The sequence below is a fragment of the Hibiscus syriacus genome, unplaced genomic scaffold (assembly GCF_006381635.1).
Source record: "Hibiscus syriacus cultivar Baekdansim isolate YM2019G1 unplaced genomic scaffold, ASM638163v2 tig00000340_pilon, whole genome shotgun sequence".
NCBI lineage: Eukaryota > Viridiplantae > Streptophyta > Magnoliopsida > Malvales > Malvaceae > Hibiscus > Hibiscus syriacus.
This window is the reverse complement of record NW_024061783.1, coordinates 12,015,157-12,029,414: the sequence shown is the minus strand read 5'-3', so window position 1 is coordinate 12,029,414 and position 14,258 is coordinate 12,015,157. Positions and strand designations below refer to the sequence as shown.

Genomic DNA, 14,258 nt, shown 5'->3' with positions numbered 1-14,258 from the left:
TGCTTTTCTTGAACGCATTCTTTTGTGTCTCATTCATAGCAAGAGTTTTCATGTGCAGATATGTTATCAGTAATGCATGCAGCAAGGACTTATACTATAAGCAGAAGGGGACAGATATTCTCTATCATTTGGGTGTTGGGCAACATTCACAGCTTCATTGGACAGATACAACAAGGTACTCAACCATCTTTATGTTGAATGATTTTATTCAACATCAATTAACATGAATTTTTGTGGTTTTGCTTTTCTACTCAAGTTGGGATTCTGTATCTATCGCCAGTTGCTTGAAGAGCATGCTTTTCCACACCTTTTTTCTACTCGTTGATTTGTTTGTTGTGCCTATATGTGATGTCCAGTCACATGATAGGCCTGTTAAGATATATCATACAATTTATCTACTTCTCCTACATGTGCTACGGAATGTTTAGCTGGTAATAATCCCGTATTGATTAAATTGGGCTAGGCACAAAATTTAACAATGACCTCACTAATTCTTACCTTTTGAATTTTTGTTGGACCTTTGTAAAACTGGGTATATTTTGAATGCACAACATGATATAAGAACTCAAATTTGTTATGTTACTTATTCTTATTGCTTGTTGCCCTAATGGTTATGAATGTGAAATGCCTATTCGTTTTTGTTTTTGGCATTAGAACATGACTTTAGGGAAGTCATAGTGGTGTTAACTGTTAACTCATATCGGTTGATTTTGCAGTTTGTTCTGTCCTTTAATTCAAGTTGGGCCTTACCATTCATAGCCAAATAGAATGCCTATATTAAAATTGAAGTTTTTTAACATGTTTTTAGTTTGGTGTTGTTCTTTAACATTAACATAACTGATACAAGTTCGAGTAGGATTATAAATATTTAGCTTTGTTTAGGATTTTTATTGTTCAAAGGAGTTTTTATTTAATTATTAGAAATATATTGTAAATACAATTCCTTAATTATGGTTGGATAGGATAGTTAAAGAGTTTTATCTTTCATTAGGTAGTTCATAAAAATTTGGTCTATATAGTACCAAGGCCAACCGCCCTTTGCAATTCAATTTTTGAGAATTAATAAATTTAAGTCCTGTGCTTTTCTTTAGTGGTTGAGAGACCCTTGTTTGAAGAGTTCTTTACTTATTAACTAATTCCAAAGTTGTGGGGTTTTCATCTTTTCATCTCAATAATCCAATTTGCTAGGAATGCGTTTTTAGAGGATTGGTAGGGAGCCATCCAATAATTGTTGTTGCGAATCACAACTTGATTAGAGGGTTCATAGGACAAATTCTATCATTTATTTTGATCTAGTTTTTGTGTCGAGAACTAATCTTTACACTGCCAAATTTCTTCAACTTTAAGAATTGGGTTTTGGGTCGTGGGTTTGCATCTATGATATAAAATTTTTTGTATCTTACTTGATACTTTTTCAGGGGAATCTTGAATTCTCCAGCAATAGATTCATGAAAATTTGATGCTTGGGAATAAGATATTGGCAATAGTCTTCCCATGTGTTATAAATTGGGATATGTTATATCTATTTGGTTTGCAAGGAATATGTCAAATAATATCGCAAAATTCACTCTTTTTTTTCAGAAAAAAAAAAGCTCTTGCTTCCTACCTTCACATAAGTTGCGTCATGGGAGCAACTTCCAGTCCTCACACTATGCTATACGTAACTTAAAGAAAACCTTGATCCACTGTGTTTTACTATTAATGAGCTAATCCCTAACACCTAGAATTGAAAACCAAGCATTCTTGAAGTCGAGTCAAAGTGATAAAGTATTTAATTTATCTGCTGATTCTCATATTTACATGTGCTCACTGTTCGTAGCCTATCTTCAAATACCACTTCAATAGCCTCATATTTACAATGAAAACTTTGTGAAATTGGTAATGCTATCTCTTGCTTCCTCATAAAGTTATCAAGCTCTCTTATCATCAAAACTTGCTATATGTATTCCCCTACTTCACTAGGAAGACCCAAGAACTGCATTAATTGGTGGGTTCAAGTAATTGTAGCACTTCAACGTGTCGGTTCTAACATGACTCGATTAATTGAAGATGCTGTTTGCAATATGGATGTGGGTTGAACCAAGATTGCTATGTGAATCAACATGAACATACACAGTTTTGTTTGGCTAAGAGAGAGAGGGTGATTTACCATTATCTAGCTAAATTTTTATTAGAATGGGTTGATGGTGTACTTGGACATGGATGTCAGCATCGAATGGCAGCCATGAGTTTGACACTGGTATATTTAATTTTTCTAAGTTTTTTTTCATGAATTTGGAGGGTCATATCATCATGCCAAAATATGTCTGATGTGGGTACTTAAAGCAAAATGAAGAGTTGCAGCAACATAAGATGATCCTATATAACTTTGTGTAACATTTTGATTGTAACATATTAAACTATCATAAATTATCTTGTGCCCTTTCATAGCTGGCTTATGCACTTCCAATCTTTTGCAGGGATTTATTGATTTCCTTGTGTTTTGATGAACCTGGCTGGCAATGGTCTGGCAGCTTCTTGCCAGATCATTTAGGTGACACTCAAGTGAAGATAAGAAATTATGCTTCTAGTACAATGAATATGATACGGGTGGAGGTACAGAATGCTGATGTTTCCATCAAGGATGAAAAGATTGTTGGAAGTCTACAGGGGAATTGTGGGACTAACTTGATTCTCATATCAGAGGATGATACAGGATATATGCCATATAGAATTGATAATTTCTCAAAGGAGGTTGGTGCCTATTTGATTAATGCTTCTGTATTCCTAGGTCATAGCTAATTGCTTTAAATTTGTTTATTTCTAGTTTTCTGTATTTGATGACCTCTTGATGTATCAGATGCCAACTTGTCATTGCTAGTTAGTTCAATTGGTAATGATGAACCGAGTGAACCAAATACTTGATATATGTCTCTGCTAGTACCATGTGAATGCCACCTTTGATAAGCTATCTCAAACTATTGAATTGCATGCTTTGCTTATGTGCTGTTAGGTTACTTGTTAGCAGGATTTTTTATTTTTATCTTGTTTGTTTTACCGTTTTTCTGGTCGTTCATCCACCGGTGAGGAATGGATTGTTTTTGTTGATAATCTTAGTAAGAGAGTTAATAGATGTGAGTTAAGAGAGATTTTCAACCATTATGGAAGAATATTGAGGGTCTTTATTCCAAATTTTATGGTTAAACCAAATTATAAGTCATCCATGTTTGCTTTTGTGCAATTTGCGAAGGAGGAAGGTTGCAGAAGAGCAGTTCAAAATGTCAACGGAACGCTCATTGACGGGATGAGAGTCTCATTGGGGGTTGCAAAGTACATGAGGGGAAGGAGAAGAGAAGCAGAGGTTCAAAGAAATCAGTTGGAAAGAATTAAGCTAGATAGAGAGGCTTTTGGTAGACAGCAGGCTGAGCTGGAGAAGCCGAGAAGCTTGAGAGATGACAGATCGTATAAGGAGGTCGTGAATGTGGCTAATAGTAGGAGTTTGAATCCAGAACGATTGGTGATTAGGGGAGGTCAGAAGAATGCAAATGGAATAAGAAATGTATGGGATATGCACATCCCATCAGATGATTTTTGCTGGGTGAAAAACTCCTTAACAGGGGTTATCAAAGATCCATTTCAGCCTGATATGGTGAAGAGAGCTTTGGCAAAGGAGGGTTTCCAGGTTAAGATAGTAAGGTGGGGTTATGTCAGGAACGCCAGTATTATTACGTTCAATACAAATGAAGAGTTTTTAAAGGCATGGTTGAGTCTTCGTGAGAAACTCTATTGCTGGTTTGATTGGGTAGATCCATTGTTGAGTGAAGATGGAGTTCCTTTGGCTTATTGCTTGGTCGAACTGGTTGGTTTACCGCTTCTTAGTTGGAGTGTACCTTTTCTGGAAAAGCTTGGCAGTAAGTGGGGAAAGGTTGTTAGCATCCTGGAGGAAACTAGAAATAGAGATGACTTCTCTTCGGCCAAAATGCTGTTGAGGGTTGCAAGCCCTTTTGACGTACAAGAATCTGTTATTGTAGGATCTTATGGCAGATCCTTTAAAGTTAAAATTAATGTGGGTTCCAGCTCTAAACCTATTTCTGAAGCTTATGGAGACGTAAGGCAGAATTTTTCATATGGCAGTTGCAATGGTGATGTTTCAAAGGGGGATGATGGTAGAAACACAGAGAAGGAAGAAGACAATGAGAGAACTCAGCAGAAGGTTTTTGGTCAAAGGTTGATACGTGGCTTTAGAATAGTCAAGAAAGGAGGATGTCAAAAGAAGGTGGGGAACTTTATCTGAAAAAGAAGTCTGACACTCTGCCCAATAATAATGGGGTGTCAGAAAAATTTGAATTTGAATTAAATCCTTGTGGGGATTATGCGGGCCTTGGGCTGCGAGAGGTTGTGGATCAGAGTCTTCCAACCCATTCGGATTCTAATTGGGAGTCTTATTCTCCTATTACTAAAATTATCCCAGCAGGCCCTGCTGTAAAGTTGAAATGGAACAGGCCAGGAAATCAAAAAAAGGTTCAGACTCGGTCCGAATTACAAGGGCAACATACAATTTCAGTAAGGGATGAAGTTCCAGTTAAAAATAGAGCTGTTCTAAAGAAGGTGAAAATGGCTAAGGATGTTAATCAAGTGGGCCTTAATGCGTGTAGCACTTCATTTTCTTGTGAGAGGGGAAGAAATTCAGTAATTCACAATGGGTGTGCAGAAATTAAGAAGAGTCAGAATCGTTGGAAACTGGGTTTTCCAGTTTCAGCTGGTTTATCAATTAAAAATATTGGTGGGAAGAGGAGCAGCGGTCGCTTTTCAAGAGTCTACAGAAGATCAAGAGGTAGAAGAATTTGGCTAAGCTCGAGGAAGGAGGATTCTAAAAGTGGCTGTCAGGTTTTTATGAATAAAGTTCAAAATGCTCCTGAAGGTTTTATTCATCCGGTTTCTTCCGAAAACAGAGGATATGAACAGGATGTTGATATCTCTTGTTCTGTTGTTAAGCAGAATACAACGTTGGTTCCATTATTTTGTAATAATCATTTTGAGGATCGGTCATCAACCCAACTTTCTGCTTCACAGATTTGCAGGAATTTCAGGAGGGAAAAAAGAATTTTAACAAGGGAAGCTGTGGACCTGGTTAATATGTTAACTGTCTTTTCCCCTCAGTTTTCGAAATTGGTGGAGGAAGCCATGGCAACTTGGGAAGTCTGTCAGTTGCTAGGTATTTCCTTCAAGGAAGGGAAGAAGACGTTCATTGAAAAAATTATTAGTCTTGATAATGGCTCGGAGACTGTTAGGAATGATTGACTTCTCAGGGCTGGTTGATTTCTCTGGGAAGATCAAGGGAGGTTTTTTCTTTTTATATGTTAAAGTTATCTATTGTGACTTGGAATGTTAGAGGGTTGGGTAGAAAAGAGAAGCAAAGGGCTGTGCAGAGATTACTGTATCATCTTTGCCCTCATTTTTTGTGGTTACAGGAAACTAAATTGGAGAAAATTCAAAAATCTATTTCTAGAAGGTGTGGTTTAAACAATTTGCAAGGGTGTATTGAGTCTCCTTCGGTTGGTGCTTCAGGGGGTTTACTAAGTTGCTGGAATGACAATATTTTTGAGTTGGATAATCAATTTGTTTCCAGTAGATTTATAGCTATTTCTGGGAGGTTTCGTGCAAATAATTTCAGATGTAGGTTCATCAATGTATATGGTCCGTCTGTTGAGGAGGAGAAAGGAGGCTTCTTTGAAGAATTAGGCATGTTCATTGGAGGTTACAGTGATCCTATTTGTGTTGGAGGGGACCTAAATGTTTATCTTCATGAGGACGAGAAGATGGGTAGGGCCCAAAATAGGAATTCAGTAGAGATTTTCAGTCATTTTCTGTTGAACACAGGTTTAATTAATCTGCCATTGAGTGGGGGTCGATATACTTGGTGTAATAACCAAGATTCACCAACCTATGTTAGACTGGACAGATTTTTGGTTGATAGCCAGTTCTTAGCCGAATTTCCAGATTTAACTCAATCTCTTTTGCCCAGGTCTGTGTCTGACCATAATGCAGTAATTATTGAAAATGGTGGGGATAATTGGGGAAATAAACCTTTTAAACTTTTTAATTATCTGATGGATGAAGTCGGATTCGAGGATGTGGTCAGCTTATCAATTCGAGATTGTAAGAAAAACCAGAGGAATCCTGGAATTTTCAGCATACTGAAGAATACCAAAATGGCAATCAAAAATTGGGCAGGGAGGAGAGACAAGTTTCCAGGGGATTTGATTTCTAATCTTGAATCGAAAACTCAAAAGCTAGAGGTGGATATTCATCAGGGTCTAATTGATTCCAGTTCTGAGATAGCACTTGAGTTGAAGAAATCAAGAGCAGAATTGTGGAGACTGTATAAGATAGAGGAGCAGATTTGGTTCCAGAACTCAAGATCGAAGTGGGTAGAAGATGGCGACAGAAACACAAGATATTTTCATACATGTGCTTCAGTTAGGAGGAAAAGAAATGCATTGAATGCTACTCTTGTCAATGGCAATTTTGTTCATGACCCGAATGTTATTAAAGCAACAGTTAGAGATCATTTTTTCAAGGCTTTCAATGATGAGTTTACTCTTCAAGTGGAAGACATTGGGCTGGATTTTTCTAGTATTACACTCGAACAGAGTTTGAGATTAGAGAAAGAATTTACCGAGGAGGAAATTTGGGAGTCTATTGAGTCTTGTAATGGGAATAAAGCTCCTGGGCCAGACGGTCTAAATATGGGATTTTTTAAAAGATTCTGGAATATTCTTAAGGGAGATGTTATGAAATTTTTCAATAATTTCTATTTGGGAACACGGTATTAATCATACATTTATTACTCTTATCCCTAAGGTTTCTAATAGTGGCGATCTTGATGACTTTAGACCTATTAGCTTAGTTGGTGGATTATATAAGATCCTCTCCAAGTGTCTTTCGAGGAGGTTGAGGAGCTGTATTTCAGATTTAATCAGTCCCACACAATTTGCTTTTATTCCAGGCCGTCAAATATTAGATTGCTCGTTAATTGCCAATGAATGAATTGATTTTTTGAGGAAAAGTGAACTCAAAGGCTGTGTTTTCAAAGCTGATTTCAAGAAAGCTTATGATTCGGTGGATTGGAGTATTCTGTTTTTAGTTATGGAGAAAATGGGTTTTGGTTCAAGTTGGAGAGGCTGGATCAAAAAATGTGTTTCAACAGCTTCAGTATTTGTTCTGGTTAATGGAGTCCCTACTGAGGAAATTCCTATGGCAAAGGGTCTTAGGCAGGGATGTCCTTTATCCCCTCTGCTATTTAATTTGATTGGTGAACTCCTTAATTTACTGATTTTAAAGGCTGTTTCACAGGGGCTGTTTTCTGGATTGGTTATTGGGAGGGGAGAGGGGTCTTTTAATCTTTCTCACTTACAGTTTGCGGATGATCTCATTATCTTTAGTGGTGCTTCGAAAATGCAAATTCTAAATGTAAAAAGGGTGCTTCGTGTATTCCAAGTTATTTCAGGTTTACAGCTCAATTTGAGGAAATGCAAGCTTTTTGGTGTGAATTTGAATGATGAGGAGGTGAATGAGTGGGCTAATACTATTGGTTGTTCTGTTGGAAGCTTTCCTTCTGAATATCTAGGGCTTCCTTTGGGGGCTTCTAGGAATTATGCTGCTATCTGGAATCCTGTAATCAATAATTTTTCCAAAAAATTAACAGGATGGAAGGTTGCCTCTCTTTCTTTAGCAGGGAGACTGGTCTTGCTTAAGTCGGTACTATGTTCGCTTCCTATTTATTATTTATCTCTTTTTAAGATACCAGCTTCGGTTCTTAAAACCCTGAATTCACTGATGTCAAATTTCCTATGGGGAGGGGTGTTGAAAAAAGTAAGATCCATTGGGTTAGCTGGCCGAATGTATGCAGACCAAGGATGGAGGGGGGTTTGGGTGTGCTGAATCTAAATTTGATGAATAGAGCACTTCTAGAAAAATGGACTTGGAGGTTTGCAAATGAAAGGGGGTCTGTCTGAAGGGACCTTATTTGTTCTAAATATAATTTGGACCCGTTTTTGTTATTGTTTGATAGTAAGACTCCAAACAGAGTATCTTGGATTTGGAGATCAGTGGTTAATAACCACTTTAAAGATGACCCTATCGGTTCAAAGTTAAGAAGTTTGTATTCTTTTTTAGTTGGAGATGGTAAATTTATTCGATTCTGGCAGGACATTTGGGCTTTGGATTATCCACTTCTATTAATTTTCCCTAGATTGTTTTCCATTTCGATTAACAAAATAGGCAAATTATTTGAGTTTGGGGAGTATAGCTCTTTCGGCTGGATTTGGGATATGCAGTTTCGCAGGAATTTAAATGACTGGGAGATAGAGCAGTGGGCTAATTTGATGACTATCATCTCGGCTTTTGCTCTAAATTTGGATAATTCGGATGGGATGATTTGGAAAGGGTCTGGGGATGGGGTGTTCACTGTGAAATATGCTGTCAATCTATGCTCATCAGGTTCTTTATGTTCGGATGAGGCCTACTTCTGGAGTAAGATTGTTTGGAGGGGTCAGTTGCCAACAAAAGTGGAGTCCTTTTTGTGGCAGGTTGTTCTAGGGAGGTTGGCTGTTAAAACAGAACTGGTGAAAAGAGGAATAGAAGGAATTCAGAATCTGTTATGCCCTCTTTGCATGATGCAGGAAGAGTCTCCTTCACATTTTTTTTTCTCTTGTTCGGTGGTGTGGGCTGTTTGGAATAAATTTCTCAACTTCTGGAAGATTCAAACTGTTTTTCATTATAATGCTAAAAGTTTTCTCTTGAATTGGGATGCGTTGAAGACTAATTCTCCGATTTGGTCTCTCATTCCAGGCGTAGTTATTTGGACTACTTGGAAATTGAGGAACTCAATTGGTTTTGAAGGAGGGAAGTTGGATGAGGTTGAATTCTTCTTCTTAGCAAGGTTTAGGCTTGCTTCATGGTTCCTAGCGAAGAATAAAGGGGTGCATATTCTTAAAGACTCTCATTTCAGACCCCTCCTTAGGGGACGTTTGTTCCACCCATTCTAATATGATTGTGTCTACTATTCCGTGGCATCCTCCTATGGGTTTTGTGAAAATTAATGTTGATGCAGCTACGACTAAGGATTGGAAGAAGAGTGGTTTAGGAGGAGTTTTAAAAGATTCCTCTGGAACTACATTAGGGTCTTTCAAGGAGCCTGCAGGTCCGGGGCCTCCAACATTTATGGAGTTAAAAGCTATTCAAAAGGGGCTAATGTTCTATGCTGATTTTCGAGCGAGGATCAAAGACAGGTTGATTATTGAAAGTGACAGCAAGATGGCAGTGGACTGGGTTAAGAGGGCTGAATTATGTCCTCATGTTTATGCTTATTTGGTTACAGACATTGTTTACTGGCTTAATATGTTCGATGGAGTGGTTAGATGGGTAAGCAGGACAGCTAACTTAGAGGCTGATGCCTTAGCTAAAGAAGGAATTGGTTGATTAAATGTTGATGTTTATGGGTCACAAGGTTGCCTTGTGTTGACCTGTCTGTTTACTTTACTTTTAGGGTTGTATCTTGTATGTTATTGTTTTGTTCAATAATATCCTAAGGCACTCTTTTCCTCCTTCGCTGATTAAGGAGCTTATCAACAAGCACCTTCAATCAAGGAGGAGGTTTTTAATGAGGCCTGAAATTCTTATCAAAAAAAAATGTAGAATACCAAATATATTTGGAAAAAAATACCAAATCTTAAGTAGTTTAATTCCTCAATTACCTTCTTTGCATTCTGCATCATCCACTTTAAACTTTAATTGTTATTTTTTATGAGAGTTCTGTATCATTTTTTTCATTGCAGAGACTAAGGATTTACCAACAAAGGTGTGAATCACTTGATACCATTGTTCACCCATACACTTCTTGCCCTTATGCATGGGATGAACCCTGCTATCCCCACCGTGTCTCTATTGAGGTATGTTCACCTTGTTTTTTGTTCATGTAGAAATAGTAGGAAGAGATACTAGTATTTTATTCATCAACATTATGGTTATATATATGTATAAAGGTCCTATAATATATAATCTTTTACATTAAATACAATATATACCAACCCTAATATTTAGCTTATAATTTTGTAACACTCCCCCTCAAATTGGATCATAGATATTAATCAAGTCCAGCTTTTTACATAGATAATCAACTTAAATCATGTTAAGTGCTTTTGTTAAAATATCTCTTAGTTCTCTAGTTTTCACATAGCTGATAATGATCAAACTCTGTTGGATCTTTTTGCGAATGAAATGAAAATCAACCTCAATGTGTTTTGTTCGTTATGGAATATTGGATTAGATGCAATGTGAAGTGAAGCTTGATTATCACACCATAACTTTGTAGGTACTGAAACCTTAATTCCTATTTCATTGAGGAGCTGATATACCAATATGATTTCACACAAAGACTTGGTCATAGTTTTATATTCAACTTCTGCAATGGACTGTGAGAATACATTATGTTTCTTACTCTTGCATGAAATCAAGTTTCCTCTAACAAACACAGTATCCTGAAATTGATCTCCTATCTTTACATCTTGTCCAATCCGATCGTATTATGACCATGACTGACATATCGAACTTCATGTTTAGGAGCACTTTTCAAATAGTGAAAAATTTGTTCTACTGCTTTCCAATGATGGTGATGACATATGTTGGTTCAACACGCTTGTATGATAAGTAATGTCAGGATGTGTAAAGTAAGATAATACAACTTTCCAATAAGTATTTTATACCACTCAGGATCTGCATATAATTTACCTTTGGTTAACTGCAAATTGGGAACTATTAGAGTACTATATGGTTTAGCACCCAATTTTTCTGACTTTGATAATAAATCAAGCACTTACTTTTTTTGGGATACTCCAGTTAATTTCTCCCAAGAAATATTGTAACATCCCTAAGTCTTTGGTATGAAACTAAACATGGTGAAAAAACTTAAAAGATGAAATTCCACTAGTCACTATCAGTTATATACAACTAACAAAATAGTGCATCTATCAGAATTTTTATAGAAGACAAAATGCTCTGACTTTCTCTTTTGCATCTTGAATTTTTCAGTAGTATGACTAAGTTTACCGAATCATCCCCAAGGTCTTTGTTTCATATAGATATAAGTTTACCAAATCATCCCCGAGGTCTTTGTTTCATATAGATATATTTTCAAACGAGTCTTTTCTATACTCCCTTTGAGCAACAAAACAAAGTGTTTGTTCCATATACATCTTTTGAAGATCATGAAGAAAAGCATTCTTTATGTCTGATTGATACAAAGGCCAATCCAAAGTTGTTGCAAGGTAATGTATCCAAAGACAAGGTTTCAATCGAGCAATGCAGCCATCAGGATTGAATTTGATAGTGAACACCCATTGAAATCCAATAGCTTATTTACTAACAGGTAATGTATCCAAAGATAAGGTTGCATTAACATCTAGAGCAGTCATCTCAAGCATAGCCATACGCCTTCTAAGATGAGCAAATGCCTCGCGTATAGTTTTAGAGTCAAAAAAAAAATTATCTAGGGATGAAAGGAAAGCACAAGAAGAAGACGAACGATTATAAGAATCAACAGAAGAAATTGGATTTGTACAAGTATGTTTACCCACTACACGGTTTTGAAGTCTCAAGAATTGGGTCAAAACTAGACAAACGTGGATGAAGCGAGTAGGTATGGTTGATAGGAGGCATATCTAATATAGAGGGTGATGGCTTAATGGAAATTGATGGCTTAATGGAAGTAGAGGGTGGCATATCAAAACTTTGCATGACATGTTAAACTAGGAAATCATCCTCCCCTAAGTCACAAAACCTGAAGAAAAAATTGGTGTTTGTTCCAAAACGGTAAAATCAACAGAAGGGATACACTTCAAGAATACTCCCAAAATTATACACTTCAAGGACTTAGGATCAATCTTTGTAACTTGAGGACAAATATCCCGAACAAAACAAGTACAATTGAATATCTTGAGAGCAATAGGAAACAAATTTCTATTTGGAAATTGAGAATGGAATGAAGTATTTCTGCACAAAACAAGAGAAGGTATACAATTAATTAGGAAGTAAGCACTAGACACGACATCAACTCATAAGTATTTTGGAACCTACATGCGAAACGAGGCCCTGGAAGTTTAGTGTATTTTTTCATTTAGCAACCCCGTTGGGACACAAGAAATTTGATGAAGAATACCCTGCTCAAGCATATATTTTTTGCAGAATCTCTCCGCAAAGTTTGTCAAATATACCAATTTGGGTTTGAATTTCAACACAAAAAGAGGAAAAATGAAGAAATAATTAAGAGAGATTTTTCATCAAATAAAGTCATGTTATTCTAAAATTAACAAATGTAACAAAATATATGAAATCATCCTTTAGAGGGAACAAAATTACGACCCCGGTCATCAGAATGGGCTAACTCAAATGGAGCAGTTGCTTGCTTATTGACTTGAGGACAAGAACTATGGCGATGAAGTGTAGCAAACTAACAAGACTCATAATCTAAAGAAGTGGTATTTGAAAACTGAAGGCATAATTTCTTTATCATAGACAGCAAAAGGTGACCAAAACGGAAATTTTCCATCAAAAGGAGTAATAGTCCGGTGCAGGTAACGGATTTTGGTTCTTAGGTATCAAGGATGTAAAGACTGCTAGACTCATATCCCTTACCAATAATCTTTTTTGTCATGAAATCTAGAAACAAACAATAGCTAGGAAAAAATTAGAGATAACTATTAAGGGGACGAGTAAGTTTGCTAACGGAAATCAGATTAAAAGATAATTGATGTAGGCTCTGAACAGATAACAAAGGAAGTGAAGGGGTAAGATCAATTGTTCCAAACAAGGAACATATTAAAATATATTGGATGTTGATCTATCAGTTAAAGTAACATGAATGGTAGACTTATGAGGATGAAAGTTAGAAAGTAAATTGGGATTACCTGTCATGTGATATGTAGCACCAAAATCAATGACAATTTTAAGAAGCGAAAACAAGACATTTGTTTGGTTTACTTGACTAAACAAGGGCAGTAATGGGACCGAAGGGTTGTTTTATGATTTCTTGAAAGTGAATCAATTTGGCATACTCATCCACTAATATTGTAACAGACTTTGCAAAGGCAATTGAACTAGATGCAGCATGAGCAGATTGAGCCTTCCTAGACTACAACCTCCTAAATCTAGCTTGATTTGTCCTGGTTGACAGTAGTGATAGACAATTTTCCCTTGTTCCTGCCCACAAATTCTTGTATTCTTATCAGAGTAGTTAGATCTCGACACCATTCTTCTATTGTGGCCACCACTTTTGTAATATTGTTGTCCTATCTATTGTGGCCACCATTCTTAGCAGACAAGCCAAGTAAGGATTCTTTGTACAAAGAACCCTTCAAAAGACATCTTCTAGACTAGATATTTCTGAACTGGAAACGATTTGAGATTTGGCTGTCTCAAACTCAAACGGAAGACTAACTAGAAAGCTCATAACAACCATCTTCTTTTGCTGGCTTCAGTGAAGATCGATATCAACACTGAAAGGAAGCAACATATTCATTTCCTAATATGTTTCTGAAGTCCATAAAATAACTCGTTGAGTCGTGAGGGAATTATCTTCTTTATCTGTCCTATAAAAATTCTCCTTTCAAACATCATATATTCGACAAAAATTGCCTTTACCAGAATATAAAAATTGCAAATGGGTCATTAATTGTTTCACCCTCCTGCAATGAGTATCCCGACTAACCACCTCACTGTCAACAGTGTCACGAATCTGAATATACAAGCGAGCATCTTCTATCATCCAAGATAGTTTGTAATCATTCGTAGGTGGATTATCAGTCAAATGGCCTTCCGTAAAGGTACTAAGAAAATTAGTTCAATCGCATGGTTCCAATCAAGAAAATTTTAGTCCATTGAATTTATGGTCAGTGCTTTTTGAAACAAAAGGAACCAGATCAGAAGTAACACCAGGTTTTGTATTAGCCATATAAATTAAAACAACACGAGCAAAATATCCACAAAGAAATATCAAACCTGTCAAAGCCCACACCACAATTGATCACAACCATAGGGGTTTGGATGGAAGTAGGAGTTGACCTCGAAGACAGAAATCAGCATCGTAATACCTGAATGCACACTATAACGTGCTAGTGCATGCAGAACATAAGAAATTATTTGGTGGCTTGTGGGACCCACGCACAATTAATCTAGCGATGGGACGCTGGTGGCTGACCGATCGAGTGACGGTGGTTCTCCTT

The 14,258-nt window shown here is 36.8% G+C and overlaps 1 protein-coding gene across 1 annotated transcript in view; it reads left to right on the top strand.

Annotated features, from left to right (window-relative positions):
• LOC120204420 overlaps nt 1–14,258 on the top strand; it is an 83,917-nt gene that overhangs the window by 55,407 nt on the left and 14,252 nt on the right. Inside the window, 3 exon segments of the mRNA XM_039204517.1 lie at nt 59–175; nt 2,460–2,733; nt 9,819–9,932. Coding sequence (XP_039060448.1) covers nt 59–175; nt 2,460–2,733; nt 9,819–9,932 — 505 coding nt within the window.